The sequence below is a fragment of the Delphinus delphis genome, chromosome 5, assembly GCF_949987515.2.
Source record: "Delphinus delphis chromosome 5, mDelDel1.2, whole genome shotgun sequence".
NCBI classification, from domain to species: domain Eukaryota; kingdom Metazoa; phylum Chordata; class Mammalia; order Artiodactyla; family Delphinidae; genus Delphinus; species Delphinus delphis.
Window position 1 is genome coordinate 135,795,585 of NC_082687.1, and position 20,217 is coordinate 135,815,801.

At 56.5% G+C, this 20,217-nt stretch overlaps 1 protein-coding gene across 9 annotated transcripts in view; it reads right to left on the minus strand.

The window, feature by feature from the left end:
- Positions 1-20,217, minus strand: part of ABLIM2 (actin binding LIM protein family member 2) — a 150,852-nt gene that overhangs the window by 28,772 nt on the left and 101,863 nt on the right. For 4 of the 9 annotated variants that reach the window (XR_009519628.1, XR_009519630.1, XR_009519626.1 and 1 more), the window contains 4 exons: positions 12,543-12,644; positions 11,938-11,991; positions 5,134-5,186; positions 4,489-4,630 (listed from right to left, as the gene is read on the minus strand). Coding sequence is in view for 2 of the 9 variants with exons in the window: in XM_060013032.1 (XP_059869015.1) it covers positions 4,489-4,630; positions 5,134-5,186; positions 11,938-11,991; positions 12,543-12,644 (351 nt within the window). In the remaining 7 variants the exon portion in view is untranslated. Of the gene's footprint in view, positions 1-3,365; positions 4,631-5,133; positions 5,187-11,937; positions 11,992-12,542; positions 12,645-20,217 lie in introns of those variants that run through there. The other 5 variants (XR_009519631.1, XR_009519629.1, XR_009519627.1 and 2 more) reach the window with 3 other exon arrangements.

Below are 20,217 nucleotides of genomic sequence, written 5' to 3' on the forward strand. Positions count from 1 at the left end.
ACAGAGAAGAAAATTCCCAGCATCACGCACAGACCAGCTATTTCTGGCTGTCCTCTCCTGCCTCCCCACTGGCTTCCTGTTTCCCAAACTGCTGCTCAGAACACCCCAGGACACCCCCAAAAGACTACCTCCCCCAGAACCCTCCCCCAGCCTGGATGACGGCAATTCCCCTCCTGCCCGGACAGTCCGGCTGAAACCTCAGTCAGAGGCGGCCAGGGCTCTGCTGAGAACCCCTAGGTCTGTCCTCCACTCCGAGGCCAGGCCAAGCCCTCCCAAGGCCCATAGAGCCCTCTGTGACCCTGCGCATCCCAGGCTCCAGCCCTCCCGCAGAGCCCAGCAGCCAGGCTTCACCTGTGTGAGGAGGGCTCACTCCCACGCCTACCCCTTCAAGCCTGCAGCCCTCAAGCCTGCTCACTCAGCATCTCCCTTCCCCGAGCCATCGGCAGCGCCTGGCCCCCCGACCTGCACGCGCCATGGGCCTTACTTTCTGACGTGCTTTTTGTCTGTGTCCCCGCCTCCTCTGGACTGTCAGCTCCCGGGGCTGGGGTGCTGTCCGTTTGGCCTCTGCTCCGGCCCCAGGACCTGTTCGGCGGTCACACCCTGTCTCTGGGCCTTCTCTTGCTTGTCCAAAAATGAGGGCCAGGACTGAGGTCCCGTCAGGGTGATGCTCGTGGATCCTGCCCCTGGGGTCCTCAGGTCCCAGTGCCCAGACTGAGGATGGCCAACCCCCCAAAATTCTCATGGGGTTGGCAGACAGCGAATCAGGTCTCTCTCTCTTTCAGCCGTGGACTAAGAAATGTGAGAATGATTTTTTCTTGCCTGGAAGCTCCAGAGGACTTAACAGGGGGTGAGGAAAGCCACTTCTGGCCAGGCCTCAAACCCGCTTTCCTCCTGCCAGCAGGGAAGGAAAAGTGGAACAGAGGTGCTGTCTCCCGAGCTTCACACTGGTGGGCACTGGGGGTGGGTGACCCAGGAAGCAATCTCGGATCCCAGCCCCAGACCAGGCCCGGACTGGGTGGGCAGCAGGCGAAGACAAGGGGATGGGACTCCACGGGGACAGACACGCAGAGGGTGACGTAAAACGGCAAAACCACAGGCCGGGTGGGCGTGCAGTGGTCCCCACGGGACCAGCCATCTGCACTGCCTTCGTCTCCAATGTGGGGCTTCCCTCACCCCGACCTCCAAGCCCACCCTAACTCCCCTCACGTGCTGGGATTTGAGGAAGGGCCTTATTCCCTTTGGCAGGGTGGGGTCCTTTCCACGGGTCACTGAGCCCTCAGGGAAGGGTCTCCAGCTGGCCTGGGGCTTTGTCTTACTTCAGCACACCTGTGACCACCTGGAGGGGATGTGGGGAACCTCAGAAGGGAGGACAGGACGTGAAGGGTTAGGAAGGTGGGACGCAGAGGAGCAGCAGGCCGGCCCACAGGGTCTAGACCAGGGGAGGGGGGCCCACACCCCCTCGTGTTCTGCTGGGGCAGTGAATCCCATCCTGTAAGGCTCAAGACCCTCTTCTTGTAACAGAAAATCAATACCATCCCTTTCCTGTGCAGAAATCAGATTCCTCAATAATAGAACCTACTACATGCATAGTCCAGATAATGCCCTAAGTGTAGCATAAAGGAAAACAAGCTGTCTGTCATACAGTGTGTATTTCAATGACACCTCCTTCGGAGGGGCTGTCAGTGCTGGCTGAGAACCACTGCCATAGCGGAGAGGGACGTCACACTGGTTTGTCAGTTGTCTGCTTCCCTGGGGAACAGGCACTGGGCCATATTCACCACCTCCTCTCCGCTGCCTAGCACTGTGTTCAGCACATAGTAGGTGCTCAGTTAATGTCTGGTGAAGGGGTGGGTGAATGACTGAATGATGAACTCAGTCTCAGGTGAGATGTGCTGATGGTGTCATGAGTGGGATGAAGTTGTGCGTGGCCCCGGAGAGCCCACGGAGGACCCCAGGCAGGCGGCGGCAGGGTGCGCGTGCACTTGCTCTCAACGGCGTCTTTGCCTGTCCCAGCTCCCTGCACGCGTCTCTGGGTCAGGGGCTGCTCTTGTCTTCTCGGTCTCCCCCTCGGTGCCCTACACAGCGTCTGGCACAGAGTGGGTGCTCAATAAATACCCGTTGAATTTAATGCATCTCAATTCAACAAACATTTATTGAGCGCCCACTGTGTTGAGTGTCACAATCCTACCCTCCTTGGGGCGCTACAGATGGACGTCCCAGGGGTGCAGGCAGGCGTGCCTTGCCACATGCAAACACTTTGTTCAATAACGGTTGTTTGCAAACGAAACTGGTGTGGATGGACTCACAGTTGGGGGCTACATGGTGAGATTGGAAGGAACCCGAGAAAAGAAGGCGGATACCCCTCTCTTCTCAGTTTAAGAGTGTGCTCATCCCGTCCAAATGTCTCAAGAGGCCGGCAGATAGCAAGGCACGCCTGACCTAGGCACGACCAGCAGCCTGGGTCCTCGCTGCTATTTCCATGCACATTGGGAAACAAGGCGATGTCACCAGGACAGAAATAAAGGCACAATTGCAATTGTTAGACACAGTGGGTTTTCCATTCGGAGGAATTGACGTCAGAACATGTGTAGAAAGCGAAGGGATGACAGAACCATTGTCATGGTCATCGTGAGCCTGCATCCCTGAAGGAGGAGGACACACACACACACACGCAGGTTGTTTGTACTTTGCAGGGTTCGCCCCAGTTAGAGCACAAATTCTAGCATAGGCTTTCCAATTCCTGCCGGCCGGGCGCACCTGGATGGGAGGCGGTCCATTCCCATCTGCGGCTACACCTGCAGCTTGTGATCGGAACACGGCAGCAAGGAACGGGGCTGACAAACAGACCTTGAAGGTGTGTGACTGGCCAAAACACTGGCACAGCCTCCGGGTCTCGCAGGGCCTACCGCCTGGGGGACGCCTGGGACGACCGCAGGGCGCCCCGTCCAGCACGTGCAGACGAGGAAGCAGTGCACAGAGGTGAGGAAACACGAACGGGTCAGCGCGGCACAGGGAGGTCCCCACGGGGCGGCCCGTCTCCTGCCCAGGCTTCTCCCCAGATGGTGTCCCCACCTCCCTAAGCCCCAAGCCACAGGCAGACCGGAAGGTAAGTGGGACTCCCTGGGGACAGCAGCTGCCCCCCTGAGGAGAGACAGCGCGGGGAGCTGCAGATGCAGGCCCACCCACCTCCCAGCAAGGGAAGGACTGAAGCTAGAAAAGACCACCCTGAGGACCCCAGATAGTCCTTTCCTGGGTGCTCTCGAGTCCCGGGGCTAACGCTTTGGTGTCCTCTGGGGGACTCTCCGGTGTGACCTTCCAACGGGGATGTCAGCCCTGTGCTCCGGCTCTGGGTCCCATTTAGAGAGCAGAGGCCCAGGCGGACGGGGCCCGGGGCACACAGACATCTGCTTACAGAGATCACACACAAAACGACACACGCTTTCTCTGTTTAGGCGTCTTCTTTAACCAGTGATCACCTCCACGCTTCTCACCCTCTTCCCACGTCGGAACACACGCACTTTCATTTGTGAGATGGTTTACAGTCACGAGAACGGTGGTGATGACGATGAGCACCTACTACGGGCCCGGCCAAGTGCTGGCTGCACACGTGCCACCTCCTCCGGGTCTCTAACGACCCCGCCGGGCACACAGGTGAACATGGGGCCCAGCGAGTGGTGAGCCACCATTTGAACTCAGGTCCGTCTTACGGCAAAGCCAGTGTCTCTCCCTGGCTTTCTCACGTCCACAACCATCCCCTCCTGGCCTCTGCTTCCAAGCTAAGCCTCCAGCTTCTCCACAGAAACCCACCCACAGCTGCTGAGACCCAAAGACTCTGCCCACCGTCTACCGCGGGCATCAGACGACAGCTTGCTGTCGTTTCCGCCTGTAATTTACAGCCTCTGGACGTGAAGAACGTTATATGGGGAGTTTGGCCCGGCATCTGAAGGTCACGCCTACTGCAGCTTCACGACCCCCCGGATCAGGCAGACGGGGTCTTTGTGTCTCCTGCACTCCCTGAGGATCTGCAGTCCCAGCTCCCGGCCCCTCGCCCAAGATGAGCACAGGAGACACGATAATGCCGTTCTCGGCTCCGAGTCTGGACTCGCCCCCCTGGACCATGCTCCTGTCCACTCCGGAGGGAGCCGGGCCCCTCAACTTCCAGCCTGGCAGCCTGCAAGCCCTTTTCCCAAAGGAGCCCAGGAGGCTGAGTTGGCCTTCTGCCCTCTTGCCGGCTCTGGAGAGTTCCGGGGGACGCTGGCTTGGCCCTTGGGCAGCAGACTGGCTGAATCAGGGTGTCACCAAGGGAAGCCGGCACACGGCTGCTGGTCTGCTTCCTACCGGGCTCGCCATTCTGTCTGTGGGTTTGCTCTCGTAGTTTTTAATGAGCAAGGCTTAGATCTGGGGGGGACTGGCTCGAGGTCGTGGGCCCCTTTTCTGTAAGGACTTTCATGCCACACTGACAGCTCCTTGCTCAAAAGAACCACTCACGTGAGTAAATGTTGTCCCCTGGCATCGTTTGGAGAGGACCTCTATCAGTCCCGCTACTGTGGGCCAAAGACTGGCTGTCTAGGTCTGGAGAGTTGGTCCTAGTGTCTCCGTCCCCCTTGAGAAGCAGCCAGTTGGTCTTCTGCTGAGAAAAAAAACAGAAGTGAATTTTGAGGTCACCTGCAGTGGCATCGCCCCACTTTACAGAGGAGGAAACGGAGGCTCAGGGAGGTCAGGGCCCACATGGCTTCACGAGGGGACAGCAGGGTAAGCCGGACTTGGGCTCTTTCCACACACACCTATCTTCCTTAAAGACAAGCAAAGGGGGTCGTACCCCTTGAGCCAGGGTGGGCGGGCAAACTCAGCCCATAGGCCAAACCCTAGCATATGCATTTTGATTTGTTTTCCTTTCCTGTCAGACATCTCCTTGGTTCTAGACCATGACCAGGTTACACAGCATAGAATGAGGACTTTGGTAGTAGACGTGCTAGTCCTAACTGTAAGGGGGCTGGTGGCATCATCACCTCTTAGATTTGGTCCCCGTTCCATGTGGCCCTGCCTAATCCCTAAGGAGCACAGCCTAAGGGGAGGAGCCCGAGGCTTGAAGCTGGAAAAGTCCCCACAGAAGCAGGTCTGCCCCTGCATTACCTTCCTGTTATCCGCGTCGAAACTTCCGTCCTCCCCATCTGATCGCCGCCCGGCTGGAAGGGAAAAATCAATCTGTCAGGGCAGCGCACCACAGATTCTGGGTTTCCATGTGTCAGTTCCCACTTCACAGTCATGCTCAAAGATGGAAAATAATCAAAGAAAAGTCGCCAGCACTCGTACTTTTAAGGGCTGAGGAACCAGCCCAGCTGGCGAAGGTCCCCGCAGGAATGTGGCCTGGGGAGTGCCTGGGGCCTCTCACAGGATGCGCTAAATCGAGAGCAGATGTGTGAAGTGATGCCTCATTGACGTTCCAGCCAACCACCCTGCGGCCACTCGGCATTTCGAAGAACATACTTTCTATCTTCCAAGTTCAAAGGCACAGAAGGGCCCGGCGATCCAGCCCCTACTGGGTCAGACTCAGCTGGGTGCGTCACAGACGTTACTGCTCATCCCCACCTGACCCATTTCACAGATCAGAGGACTGAGGCTCAGAGGCGCCTTTCTCAAGATCATGGATCAGCGGGGGGCAGAGGCTGGCATTTGAACCCAGGCCGTCTGACTCTAAGTCCTTCCTCTGTCTGCCCCACCTCACTGCTCGCAAAACACAAAAAGGTGAGTGAGCTGTGCCGCTGGGAGAATTCCACGCAGAGCAGTAAAGAGGGTACAACAGACAACCAGAGGTATGCTCTATGGAACAGAGCAAGCAAACGTCTGTTATTCAGCAGACTATCTAGAGCTGCGTCAAGAGGTGTCTGTACCTCCATCTGCCTGTTTGGGGATGGGGGCTCGTCACCCAGCCGGGCTGACGTTATCTCCAAGCAAGCATGATGAGTAAATCACACGAGGGCAGGTTGACGGTTCTCAGCATCCAGTTCGGTAAAGACCCATCCTGTGCCTCCCAAGCTAAACCACTGACCCCCATGCAAGGAACGATGAAAGGAAAGACCCCAGGGTCCTTCGCCACCTGCCACGGAGACCGAGGCCATAGTAAGGACATGCCAAGGGTGGGCTCCTTACCTGCAGCCTGCGGAGGGCTCGGACCTTCTAGCCTTTTGGAGCACCCTGCCTTGTGCACCACCAAGGACAAGACTGACATCAGGCCCGAGAGCTTGGAAATTGGGGATTGGGCTACAGGACCTTGACGAGATAAGGCCACAAGTGAAGATGGTTCTGGATACACGGACATTTCATTACTCCCGACGGCCACCTGCTTCTCTGTCTCCCAGGAGAGACAGTGGTTTTCAACGTGAAGATAAAAACCCTGCCGGGTCTACTTGCAGAGGCAAAGTGATGACAAGCCTGCGTGCGGGGCACCGTGCAGGAGGGGCAGGGAGCAGGGGGCTCAGAGGGACGCATGCCCGTCAGTGTAGGCTCTCCTGTTTCCTGGACAACGGCTGTCGCCAGGCAGCGGAGCCTTGAGCGTCTGACCATACATCGGCCGGGACTCTTGGCGGCGGCGCTGTCGCCCCAGGGACATCGGGCCAGCGGCTACCTGGAGCTCTAAGACCACTGCCCTTGTCCAGCCCAGAGAAGGCCTCCAGGGCCAGGTCTGCTGGTACAAGTAAGCTAGCTGGATCCTTGAACAGCCCACAGAGGCCCCCGAATGGACCGAATGGACAGCCACACTTGGGGTAATTTGCAAATGCAAAAACAATTAAGTGGCTCCCACCAAAAGGCTTTTGGGAATGTTGAGATCCCAGGAGTTCAGATCACAGCGTCCCTCCTGGGTCCGAGGACTTTCCATAGCCTCGGGGAGCACATTGGGCCAGACAAACTCTGCCTGTAGAGCTACCTCAGGGCTTAAAGAAGGGCCCCACCTCCAAAAAGGGGGATATCCCACCAAGATTTAGCCAGTTTTCTCTGCCAACGCCACCAGCTCCACGAGGTGTGCACAAGCTAACCAGACTCAAACCAAGGGCTTTCCGGAGCCCCAGTCTCTGCCAGTCCGCAAAACACCCAACGGATTCTCTCGAGAAATGGAGCACGGCTAGGAAAACAGAGGAACCCGGAGCTCTGTGTTATTTTCGGGCTGCTTCCTTAACAGCTCTGAGCCTCAGTTTCCTGATCTGTAAAATGGGCAAATGACGCCCCCCCCCCCTTCAATTTACGAGGATCGCACGAGATAACACGCAGGTGCTGTCACATGATGGGGAGCTCAGCTTACACGTTTGGAATATTAGGAATAAAACGAGAGGCTAACCGGGCCGCTAATTTGTAACATGCCATTTCAGAGTCTCGGGAAAAGACAGATCAATTCAGGACAAGCAGAGAAGTCGAGTTGCGTGTGTCTTTCCTATCACACAAGGCAGCTCCTTCCGAGCCCTGGGAAGTATTTCCCAGTGAGCACCCTTTTGGGAAAGGCTGACGGCCGACTCCCTGCGTCCCTTGGGACCTTTAGAGGGAGCGTCCCAATGAGAGGGGGAGGTCTCTAATTTTCTTTCTGGATACAGGGCCATTCCCTTTCCTCCCATCTCCAAACCAAAAGGAGACTCGACCCCACTACAAAGGAATCCCAGAGACACATGAGATGTGATTAATTCCCGTCTTAAACCAGGCGCCAAAAAAGAGCTGAGAGTACAGGCTACACGGGTCGCCTCTACCGTCTGGCGTGGGTGGGCAGCTCTGGGAGGTGGGAGCGAGCCCCCAACCGTCTGCAGGTGTGGGAGGCGGTGAGACGCCACCCCTGCTTCTTGGGCCTGCGTCTCCGCACACACTGCCATCTGACGGCTCCCGTGCGCTTACCAAGGAAACAAAACGTCTGTCCCTGCAGCTGGACAGTCAGCTTCCTGGGAAATTTGGGGGAGACATTACTTTTTCCTCTTGAATTCATTTTAAACAGTCTAAAAACTGGGTCAGCTTCACTCCATTGAGAGGAAAGTCCCTGCTCTGTGCCAAGCATCACGGGGCCTCATGCAGAGCCCCTCGAAGCCAGAACTCCGTTCTTCAGAGCGAGAGACAGAGCTGGCAGGGGAGCGGCTGCGGCTGGAATCCTGTCTGCCTCCCAAAGAATCCTGGGTTCAACACTGTGATTGATTCAGGACCGTTCGAAAGACACCCAAAATGTCCCCATAGCAGCTGGACCTTTAGCGGGTGGTGGGAGGTCCCCCGCACCCCACCTCCCAGCCCGTCCAACGCCTTCCGCTGGTCCTGAAGCATCTCTGCCCGACGGGATGTGCTTCTTCCTTCGCTTCCTTCTTCCCCTTCCTTCTTATTTCCCATTCAGTTCTTTTGCTTCCTTTCTTCTCTTTCTTATTCTTTTTTGAAGCCATTAAATTGTAACCAAGTAGAATTGGAACTAAGGTAGTCTAAGAAAACACTATTGGTCTCTAATGATGCAAAATGATGTAAATTAAGAGTGGTGGGTTCAGGGGTCCGGCAGACCCGGTGTGACTTGGCCACTGACGGGTCACTTTGCGGCCCTGGCCTTAGTTCCCTTGTCTATAATAATACCTGCCTCAGGGCTGTGTTGAGATGAAACCCCAGCACACGCGATGCATTCAGTGGCAGCTGTCTGACTGCTAACCCTAAACCTAACCCTGGTCCTCAACGCCAGGGTCCCACCCCCGCTGAGTCCCCAGGCCTGACCATCCTCATGCTGGAGGCTCATTTCCCAGAAACACCAATGGGACTAGAGCACCAGAGAAAAAACCAAAACCCAAAACACAACAACTTTTGATGAGTTGGAAATAAAAAGTTGAAAAGTAAATACATTAATTAAAAAGCATAACATTTTAAAACTCACTGAAAATATTAGCTTAAGCTAATTAAATGATCCAGGAACTCGACATCATCACCCGGAGTTTGTTTCCAGAAAGTCTGGCTATTAAAAGGATGGGGGGCTTCCCTGGCGGCGCAGTGGTTGGGAGTCTGCCTGCCGATGCAGGGGACGCGGGTTCGTGCCCCGGTCCGGGAGGATCCCACATGCCGCGGAGCGGCTGGGCCCGTGAGCCATGGCCGCTGAGCCTGCGCGTCCGGAGCCTGTGCTCCGCAACAGGGGAGGCCACAGCAGGGAGAGGCCTGCGTACCGCAAAAAAAAAAAAAAAAAAAAAAAGGATGGGTTCTCCTGAGGTGATCCTGAGGTGTGTGCTTCTCTCCCTTGACAGATGAGGGGACGGTGAGTTTGCTGAGATGGGGGTTGGTGGCTGGCTGCACGTGGGCTTTAAACACACACGTGCACGCTCACACTCACGCACGCTCACACTCACGCACGCTCACACTCACGCACGCTCACACTCACGCACGCTCACACGCATGATGTACACATGCATGCCCCCCACCCCAATGCACTTCTGCCCGGATATGGTCCAGCTCGATGGGGCAAATCTTGTAAAATTAAGACATCTCAAATCTACTGGAAATCAAATGCATCCCATCACGTCTATTATGTCCTTAGTTTACTTTTTTGGCCGTGCCACACGGCATGCGGGATCTTAGTTCTCTAAGCAGGGATGGAACCCAAGACCCCTCCCGTGGAAGCGCGGAGTCTTAACCACTGGACCGCCAGGGAAGTCCCACATCCGTTATGATCTGACGGTTGTCTAAGGAAAGCTGGTGGAGAGGACTACACAGCACCCGTGAGCACTCACTTCATTCATGGCCCATTTATAGTCAAGCAGGGACAGACTGCATTCATGTTCATCCCCACGACGTGGCTGAACGCGCGGCAGAGAGCAGGCGCTCTATAAAGTTCATTTCATAAAATAATCAGTAAACCCACATTCTAGAATGCTAAGAGGGTTTGGGTCATTGTTCAGGGTTCAGTCAAAGAGGAATTCACTTGCCTTTGGATAGCAGAGGTGTTTCTATCCAGATTAAAAAAGAAACACAAAGATTGCCCCTGGTAAGAGTAAACCAGGACTTCCCTGGCAGTCTAGTGGTTAAGACTCCACGCTTCCACTGCAGGGGGCGCGGGTGCGATCCCTGGTCGGGGAAATGCGATCCCTGGTCGGGGAACTAATATCCTGTGTGCCGTGCAGCATGGCCAAAAAAGAGAAACCGAAGCTCCACTGCACGATTTGGTTAAGGGCCTTACTGTCAGAAGTCCTCTGTCCTAGATCGGGCTCCGTCAGACGCTCGTGAGCAAGTTCCTAATCTGATTTACCACCTATTCCCCTCCCGGGGGCCGGCCCTCTGACCCTGTGTGTGTACGTGATGTTAGCTAGTGGCTGATAAAAGGCCGAGTCAGTCAGTCCTTCCCGTGGACGCGGACAGCACGCACAGCCTCCTGGCCGCAGTATGGGCGCCACGATGGGAAGACACCACTCTGCGCCTGCTCATGCCTTCCTGTGCCTCAGTTTCCCCACTGGTAACACAGGGAGCTAGTCTGGACCACCTCTGAGGGCCCTGGAGTCTACGCGTCCCTTCCTCTCCGATCCCTCGGGAAGATCTGTGCTCCCTGCTTCTCCGACTGAGAGGCAACGGTGAGAGGCATCGCCTTGCGGAAATCCAGGAGTTCCCATTCATCGTTTTCTTTCTTGGGAAGAGGAAGAAATACACAAGGCATAGGGCCTATTGCAGTCAAGGAGAAAATTATAAAACACACAAAGCCTGTGCAACTAGAGCACGGATTTGTCAGTAAGTCACAGAAAACACACTTCTACAGATTCCACCCAACAGCGTCCATCCAGTTGTCAACGGGGGACGTGGCTGTGTTTTGGGTGCATCTGGACAAGGTCTTGAAGTACGGGGATCCCTCCTCCCATCTCTCTAGTGTCTGAATAACAACCCCCATCACGTGCACCACATTCGACAGTTTAGAACATGATTCCACGTTCATCATCCCATCCGGTCTTCATAACCAGCCTGTGAAAAGGGCCGAGTGGAGGGTCGGTCCTGTTTTGCAGATGAGGAAACAGAGGCTCAGGATGGTGAAGCAACAAGCCCCAAATCACCAGAAGTTCTGGGACGAAACAGAGGTGAGACCTGGAGCCTTCTGTTCCCTGTGCACCTGTCCCCTGCAGACTCAGGTGGAGTGGAGGTGTCTGGTCACCCCTGAGAGGGAAACTGGGGGGCGAGAGATGCCCTTGGAATCAAGCATCTTCAGCCCCTATTTGCTGATGCAAGAAATCCCTTTAACCAAAGGCTCAGTCATTTATTCTATCATCAGAAATTCTCAAAACACAGGACGTGGGCTTCCCTGGTGGCGCAGTGGTTGAGAAGTCCGCCTGCCGATGCAGGGGACGCGGGTTTGTGCCCCGGTCCGGGAGGATCCCACACGCCGCGGAGCGGCTGGGCCCGTGAGCCATGGCCGCTGAGCCTGCGCGTCCGGAGCCTGTGCTCCATACGGGAGAGGCCACAATGGTGAGAGGCCCGCGTACCGCAAAAACAAAAACAAAACCAAAAAACAACACAGGACTTAAATTCTCATGGAGGAATAAATGACTGATTCTGGTTTGTCCTGTTTTACAAAGACCAGGCTACGTCAGATTGTGGTCCAAGCACCTCTGTCCCTCATCATCTTGGCTAAAGTCAGTCTGGCTGCCTCTCTCAAAGTAGCGTCCCTGAAGCCACACACCGAGACCAGCTCTTGGTTACAAATCCCCAGCCCCAGCCCGGCCCACGTGCGTTAGCCCCGGGTTTAGACACACAGAGGTGTCCTCGGTAGGACACACCCTTTGCTGTAATTTATGAAGGGGCCTCTCGGGAGCCTACCGGCAAATTTGCACCTAACGTTTAGACTGCGGGGCCTCCGAGGTACCCCCCCCCATCATGTATCAGAACACAACAACGGGAAGCATTCAGTAGCAAAGGCATTGACAGACATGCAGGGCAAACACAGCAGCAGAGGAATCCGACTGCATGTACCATGCTGCTTGTAGATGGGGGGTTTCCTATAGATGTTATCTTTGACGCCAGTGTCTGGGAAAGAAGAAAGAAAAAAAAAAAGGAGAGAACAGCAGGGTGAGCAAGCAAATTGTGATGGTTTCCATCCTACCGCTTCTGTGTGAGCAGCAATCCGTCACCCAGATTTAGGGTCCCCAGCAAGGATCTGGCTCCCGCCCCGGAGCCTGGCACCCAGGCCTCACAGCGCACGTCAGCCTCGCTCAGCCCCGACGCCACCCGCCGTGTGAAGGGGGGCAGAGGGACAGAGGCGGCTGGAGCGGGCGTCCAGCGACGACTGTGACCCGGTCAGCCCCCCTCTCTCCAGCCCGCTCTCAGGGGGGCAGCCACGCCTCCCTGGTGTTTGTGGAGATTCAGGAGAAACTCAAACACGTGCCAGTTTGGGGATGCGCACACCCATCTGCGGACTTTTAAAGCATCTCGGGATTTAGGGGTGAGGGAGACGGGGAGGCTCGGGGACCACGCCACCCCCGAGAGGCACGGCAGCCCGCTCCCACCCCCCTGCCCCGACAGCTCAGGGGCGGACAGACGGTCCGCCTGGCGAGCGGCCGTGTGTCCTGGGCGCCTACCTGGGACGTGGAAGTGGCGAGGAGCCTGCTGGTAGGTGGAGGGGGGAGGCTTGTTGTCTGAGAGCACGGAGAGGCTGGAGGTGCTCCGGCCACTTTCACTGCCTCCAGACGGGAAAGCAAAGCCGGCAGACAGAAGGCGGGAAGGGAAAAGCAGAGGAGAGCATTTCAAGCATGAAAGTGAGCCCCTCTCCGCTGCCCAGGGAGAGGGACCCTCACCGACACCTCCAGGTGGGCCCCACGGCTTGTTAATCCAACCTCGAGGGACCCCCTTCGCTGGCCCCGTGGTGAGGGAACAGGTACGCCCAGGGCAGAGCCCGTATTGGTTCCCAGTTCCTGCAAAGTCTGGCCTGGCCGTCGGCAGAGCTCCCTCTCCTTGGGACGGGCACAGCCCACTGCTGCTCTGCCGTGGCTGCCATTGGAACCCAGAAAGTCACAAATTCACCAAAAGTAAGCATCCCCCCCACGCCCACGTCCTGAGTATCCTTGCGTAAAAAGACGCGGATTTCTTGGAGAATTCACAAACTAGCCATTCAGAATCGGGATTAAAGGGCTAGAACTCATCCACATCTGTCCTGAAGAGCCACTGAGTAAGATCCGATCAGCCACAGGAGAATAAGAGACCACTGGTTAATCAGATGCCACGTTCCCAAATAAAGCGATTTTTTTGCCCAGTTAAACGGAAAGAGTCCTCGGATTCCGGCCCCGAGTTCTATCCCGTCGGGACTGTCATTTCTGTTCTGCGAACAAGGTTGGATTATCAAGTCACAAATTTAGACAGCCGTGGTCCCCCGCCGGTCCTACCTGCCCCCCCCCCACGCCTACTGAGGGATGGGGTGGTACACAGGGGGTGACGGGCGTCGGACACGGCACGAAAGGCACACGGCTCCTTTAGCGAGACACGCGAAGGCACAGCGCATTCCCCCCCTTTAGCCCCGGGAAACCCTCGCCCGTTATGTGACAGCTTGGCGAAGGGAGACGGACACCCCGACGTGAAAATCCCCCGGTTGGGAGCCGCAGGACCCCGAGGTGACGTGGTGATGAGGCAGAGTGAGCGCTGGGCCCAACCTGGAGGTGGGCTAACGGGGGGGAGACGCGGTAGCCGGGCTCGTGGGGGACGCTCTCGCCTGGCGGAGGGGCGCGCTGAGGGCAAAGGGGGGCCCGCGGGGCGGGGTGGGCTCAGCAGACCACGGCCACGGCCTGAACCAGGCTGAGGCCACACGGGGGCTGCTGACTACAACTTGAGCATCTCCCTGGGTGCGGCACCAACGTCACCTGTCGGCGTGGACGGAGCTTCAGGTAGATGACTGCCCCCCTCTTCGGGGCATGAACCCTGCTTTTCCCTTAGCTGCCGCCTTCCAGCACGGCACAGAGCCTCCTGGAGCCCCACGCCAGGCCAGACTCCTGCACCCGGGGAGACCACACCCACGGGCACATAAAGAAAACCTCAGATCCGTTCCGCCGGCTGGGCTCGTGCTTCTCCAGGGGCAGCGGAGCACGGTGGAAGCAGGGGCCTTACATTCATCTGCTCGGACCCTGGGGCAGCCGAGGACGCTCACTTACGGCGGCACCACTGTGCCGGACACGTCTTGACCCAGCTTCCAGTGGCCTGTTTCTCTCCACCCCTGCCCAGGTGGCTGGAGTCCCTAACATGTCACGGGACTCCTGCCCACCCCCCCGCCTCAGTCCCCAGGCCCACCGTGCAGTGTCTGACCTCACAGGCAAGACTCTGTGTGTGTGTGTGTGTGTGTGTGTGCACGCGCGTGCACGCACATACGCGCACACGTATCTGAGGAGGCCCACGGCTTTCACCAGGGTCAGGAGGCACCATGCGGTGGCCACACTGGGCTCTCAGGCCCCCCTTACACCTGCCATCCAGGGGCCTCTACACCGGTCAACAGACTCTTAAGACCTTGGACCTGACCCAGAATGCCTCTGCTTCTCCCCCATCCCCTTCTGGACTTCCTTTCCAACCCTCCCCACCTGTGCAGACCCTTCCTGGGTCAAGGCTCAAGTGCAAAGCCTTCCCAGAGAACAGAGCCCAGCTGACCATTCCCTTCTCTGGACACGCACCTGCCTGCCCGTTCACCGTGTTGCTAAATGATCATCAAATGCACCCTCACACAGACCCTACACGGGGCCTCTCGCAGCACTTTGCTCACGGCAGCCCGGCGGTCACGCCACCACGACTGCCTTTTGCAGGGGCCGGTGTCCGGGTGAGGCCCGGCCTCAGGTGCTGCTCTGAGGGCCAGCTTCTCCCGTGGGCCTTGGGGGCAAAACCCCCAACCACTGATGTCACCGGGGATGGGGGAAAGCCAGAGGTCACCCAGCTGAGCGGCAACTTTGAAAAGGCACGGAGCCCCTCGGGCCAAGGTGCGTGGCTTCTCCTGGAGATGGGTCAGGACCGAGGCCGCTTCTGACCTCTGCCAGGGAGGGGCCCTCAGCGTCCTCAGGGAGACGCGAGGATGCCGGGAAGGGGACCTCTCAGAGCCGGGGAACCCCGGCCGGTGAGCGGCCACCTCGCCTGTTTGTCCAAATTGATGCCTTGTTGCAAAGCAGCTCCGCGCAGCACGGAGCCTTCCTGCGGCCCCCAAGTCATTCCCGCCGTTACTTTACGCACCAGCGGCGCGTTGCCACGCAGGTGTTGTCTAAACGCCTTACTTTATTTGGGTTTCACCCGTTTTCCCCTTTTGTATCTGAGGATCCGTCCAGGACACCAGGCGACACTGGTCCTCACGCGTCCTCAGGCTCCCCTGGGCTGTGACCGTTCCTCAGACTCTCCTTGCGTTTCACGGCCTTGGCAGTTTTGAGAAGTGCTGGTCGGTGTTTCGCAGCCTGTCCCTCAGCTGGGGTTCGTCAGATGCTTTTCTCGTGATTGGACGGGGGTCACGGTTTGGGAGGAAGAGCACAGAGGGGAGGCGCCCCCCTCCCATCACGTCAGGGGCACCGCCATCCACGTGGTCAACCACTGCGATTGACCTTGACCCCACGGCCGAGGTCGTGCTGGCCAGGATTCTCCCCGTCCAGCTCCTCCCACACCCCCACTCTGTGCTCCTTGGGAGGGGGCCGCCATGCACAGCCCACACCTGACACGGGGCGGGGGGGCCCTCCTGGAGGGTGGAGGGTCCATGTGAATGATTGGGGATTCTTCTGCCGGGAGTTTGTCTCTTCTCCCCCAGTTACTTATTTATCCAATCGTTCCTTTATATCGGTGTGGACGCGCGGACGTTTGTACTTTGCTTTACGATCCAACACTGTGTCCTTCATTCTGCTGCTCAGCTGTCCCGGCTCTGCCCTCAGGAGCCCCCTCACTTGCTCCTGTGGATCTGCTCAAGGTGACCAGAGGCGAGGCCAGCCCCCAGCCCCTTGCAGGGACCCCATGGGTCACCAAGACATGGGTGGGTTTCCACCTGCCCCTCTCACTGCCACGTGCCACCTGAGTCAGCCAGAGCCACCAGGTGGAGGGCCCCAGAATGGGGGCGAGATGCAGAGATGGCTACGGGCGCAGCGGGTGGGTGGGGGAGTGGCCTTGACCTGAGGTTCCGCAGCTGCAGCCCCTCCTCTCCCTCTCACGCCCTGTCGGGAGCAGGCTCGGCAGTCACTTCCCGTCACTGCCCAGCAAGACGGTTTCGGCAGCATCACTTCCGCTTGCACGCACCTGCGGTGCCGCGGCCTCTGAGCCTTAACAGCTGAGAAGTCAGTCTTAAACCCGACACTGTCCTGGGAGACACTGGGGACTGAAATTCATACTAAAGCGTAAACGGCTGTCACTGGCACCTACGCTGCACGCGGGTCCCGGGAGGAGGGTGGCCCCAGGCACCAGGACGCGGTGGGAAGGTGTGTCTGGGATGGGGGAGGGTGGGAAGGAGGGGCACCTGGCCAGCTCAGGGCAAGCGCTGGCCTCTCCTTGGTGAGCCCTCCACCCACAGTGCCGTCCAGAGGGAGAATCTCCACCTAACGAGCCAAAGAAGCTGAAGAGGCTGTGAGGAGGGACCAGGGAAGGCTCTTCCGCAGAGCGTGGGTGGATGCCAGGTCCCGTGACCAGCTGAGGAGAGGGCAGGTGGCCCCTGGCACAGCTGGCTGCAGAGTGCCCACGGGCTGGGATGCGCCAGAGCCCGTGGGCCTCAGTGAGAGGTGTCGGGGAGAAGTGGTGGCCCCACGGCCAGCAGGTGGACGCACCTGGTGAACGAGGGCCTGCCTCTGGGCTCTGCCCAGCGACCTGTCCCTGAGCCTTGGTCTCCCCAGGGGTGAGTCCTGGCAAAAGGCCGGGGCTCCTGAGGTCACAGACGGCCCTTGAAGTCAGCAGGGGGCAGAGCCGTGGGTGCCAGGCTCCCCTGCATCCTGCACCAGAGAGGAGGGCAGGGGGCTTTGTCTAATTTCTGAACAAAGAGAACTGGGACCCCGAATAGCCAAAGCAATCTTGAGAAAGAAAAACAGAGCTGGAGGAATCAGGCTCCCTGACTTCAGACTATACTACAAAGCTACAGTAATCAAGACAGTATGGTACTGGCACAAAAACAGAAATATAGATCAATGGAACAGGATAGAAAGCCCAGAGATAAACCCATGCACATATGGTCACCTTATTTTTGATAAAGGAGGCAAGAATATACAATGGAGAAAAGACAACCTCTTCAACAAGTGGTGCTGGGAAAACTGGACAACTACATGTGAAAGAATGAAATTAGAACACTCCCTAACACCATACACAAAAATAAACTCAAAATGGATTAAAGACCTAAATGTATGGCCAGACACTATAAAACTCTTAGAGGAAAACACAGACAGAAGACTCTATGACATAAATCACAGCAAGATCCTTTTTGACCCACCTCCTAGAGAAATGGAAATAAAAATAAACAAATGGAACCTAATGAAACTTAAAAACTTTTGCACATTAAAGGAAACCATAAACAAGATGAAAAGACAACCCTCAGAATGGGAGAAAGTATTTGCAAATGAAGCAACTGACAAAGGATTAATCTCCAAAATTTACAAGCAGCTCACGCAGCTCAATAACAAAAAAACAAACAACCCAGTCCAAAAATGGGCAGAAGACCTAAATAGACGTTTCTCCAAAGAAGACATACAGATTGCCAACGAACACATGAAAGAATGCTCAACATCATTAATCATTAGAGAAATGCAAATCAAAACTACAATGAGGTATCATCTCACACCAGTCAGAATGGCTATCATCAAAAAGTCTACAAACAATAAATGCTGGAGAGGGTGTGGAGAGAAGGGAATCCTCTTGCACTGTTGGTGGGAATGTAAATTGATACAGCCACTATGGAGAACAGTATGGAGGTTCCTTAAAAAACTACAAATAGAACTACCATATGACCCAGCAATCCCACTACTGGGCATATACCCTGAGAAAACCATAATTCAAAAAGAGTCATGTACCAAAATGTTCATTGCAGCTCTATTTACAATAGCCAGGACATGGAAGCAACCTAAGTGTCCATCGACAGATGAATGGATAAAGAAGATGTGGCACATGAATACAATGAAATATTACTCAGCCATAAAAAGAAACGAAACTGAGTTATTTGTAGTGAGGTGGATGGACCTAGAGTCTGTCATACAGAGTGAAGTAAATCAGAAAGAGAAAAACAAATACCGTATGCTAACACATATATATGGAATCTAAAAAAAAAAAAAAAGGGTTCTGAAGAAACTAGGGGCAGGACAGGAATAAAGACGCAGACGTAGAGAATAGACTTGAGGACACGGGGAGGGGGAAAGGTAAGCTGGGACGAAGTGAGAGAGTGGCATGGACATATATCCACTACCAAATGTAAAATAGATAGCTAGTGGGAAGCAGCTGTATCGCACAGGGAGATCAGCTCGGTGCTTTGCGTCCACCTAGAGGGGTGAGATAGGGAGGGTGGGAGGGAGACGCAAGAGGGAGGAGATATGGGAATATATGTATACGTGTAGCTGATTCACTTTGTTATACAGCAGAAACTAACACACCATTGTAAAGCAATAATACTCCAATAAAGATGTTAAAAAAAAAAAAAAAAAAAGAGAACTGGGGGCCAAAGCAGTCAGGAGGGAACCGGAGCAGAGCCCTGCCCACCGCGGGGCCAGTGCCCACCCGGAGCAGACCGCAGGGCACCGTGCCCCCTGACCTCAGGGACACCATTGGAAGGGCTATGACATTTAGAAATGTGGTTTCTAAACCACATTTTGGTGGGCAGTGGGGTGGGGGCCTGCCTGCCCCGCCTGCCCCCAGCACAGGATGGAAGGAAGGGCCTCGTTGCTCCTGCCTGAGGTGAGTGGGCTGCCCTCTCCTCGGCCTCCCTCCCTGGCCCTCTCTCATGTGGCTGAGGACGCGGTGCTGCAGGCCGGGGGCAGCTGCCCAGGGGGCCCGTCCTGGGCTGAGGTCGCCTGACGCAGTAAGAACTCGAGGTGGAGGCTCCTAAGGGGCAGCGTCTGTGATGGCCCCTGCCCCACCTGGACGGACGTAGGCAAAACCTCCCCCAGGCAGCCAGCCCAGCCCACAAGGGGCTGCCCCGGGGCGCGAGGCTAGAGCAGCCAAGAGGGCGAGGGTCCTGCCGTCTGGCCTCGCCTCTGGGCCGCACCTCTGCCAGGGAACCCAAAGCAGGGCCACATCAGGCGGGAGGAAAGCCCTGTGCTCTTCTGACCTTCAAGCAAAGGAAGAAGAGGTATCTCTCCTTGGTGACCTGCTGTGACTTGTCTAAATGTCAAATTCACTCCAGTTTGCAGTGAGTCTTCTGTCCACCTCTGGGTGAGGGCACACTCTGGCCACGCGACACCCTTGTGCCACGCGGGTGTGCAAGAGGCCCTGTGGGCTGCTCTCCCGCTCACAGGATTTTGGGCTTTGCTGCTTCTCAGAAGAGTCAGTACGTCCAGAACAGGCCATGAGCTGTGGGCATAGGTCCACTAAGAGGAGAGGAAGGCACCCCGATGACCAGGGGTTCTCTTCTCAGTTAGGCTGATGGAGTCAGGCAAACAGGTGATGATGACAATGAGAACCGTCCAAGTTCCAAGGAGCCCCGCCGGGTGACCATCCAATGATGGAATAATCCAGCCGAGCTGTCCTCCCTTGGCCCCTCGGGGACAGATGATTCTCTTGAAACTTTCACCACTCAGTAACTGTAAGGAACGGGGACCTTAACACGCGTCTGGGGGAATCAGCAAGAGATCATTGCTGCTCCTCTCGTGCTCTGGGAGTCTTTCCATGGTGTATTAATCAGCTAGGGCTGCATAACAAAGGACCACAGCTGCAGAGGCTGGAAGTCCCAGAGGTGTGGCAAGCCTTGGTTCTGGGTGAGGCCTCTCTTCTGGCTGAAGACAACTGTTCTGTCCTCACGTGGCCTCTCCTCTGAGCGCGTGCAGAGAGAGCGTCTGTTCCTCTTCGTAAATGCCACCCACGCTATCAGATTAGGGCCCCACCGGTATGACCTCATGTAACCCTAATAACCTCCTAAAGACCCCTTCTCCCAACGCAGTCACACTGGTGGTTGGGACTTCAACGTATGAATTTGGGGGGACGTAATTCAGCCCGTAATATACGGACTGAAAAGGAATTGGTCCTTTTCCTGGTGTGATTCACACTCGCGTGCCCGGGCGTGGGTGGGGAAGGAGGGTAGGTCTGCGCCCTGGGAGGAGTTGCAGCCGTGCGGGGTACGCCTCCCGCCCGGCC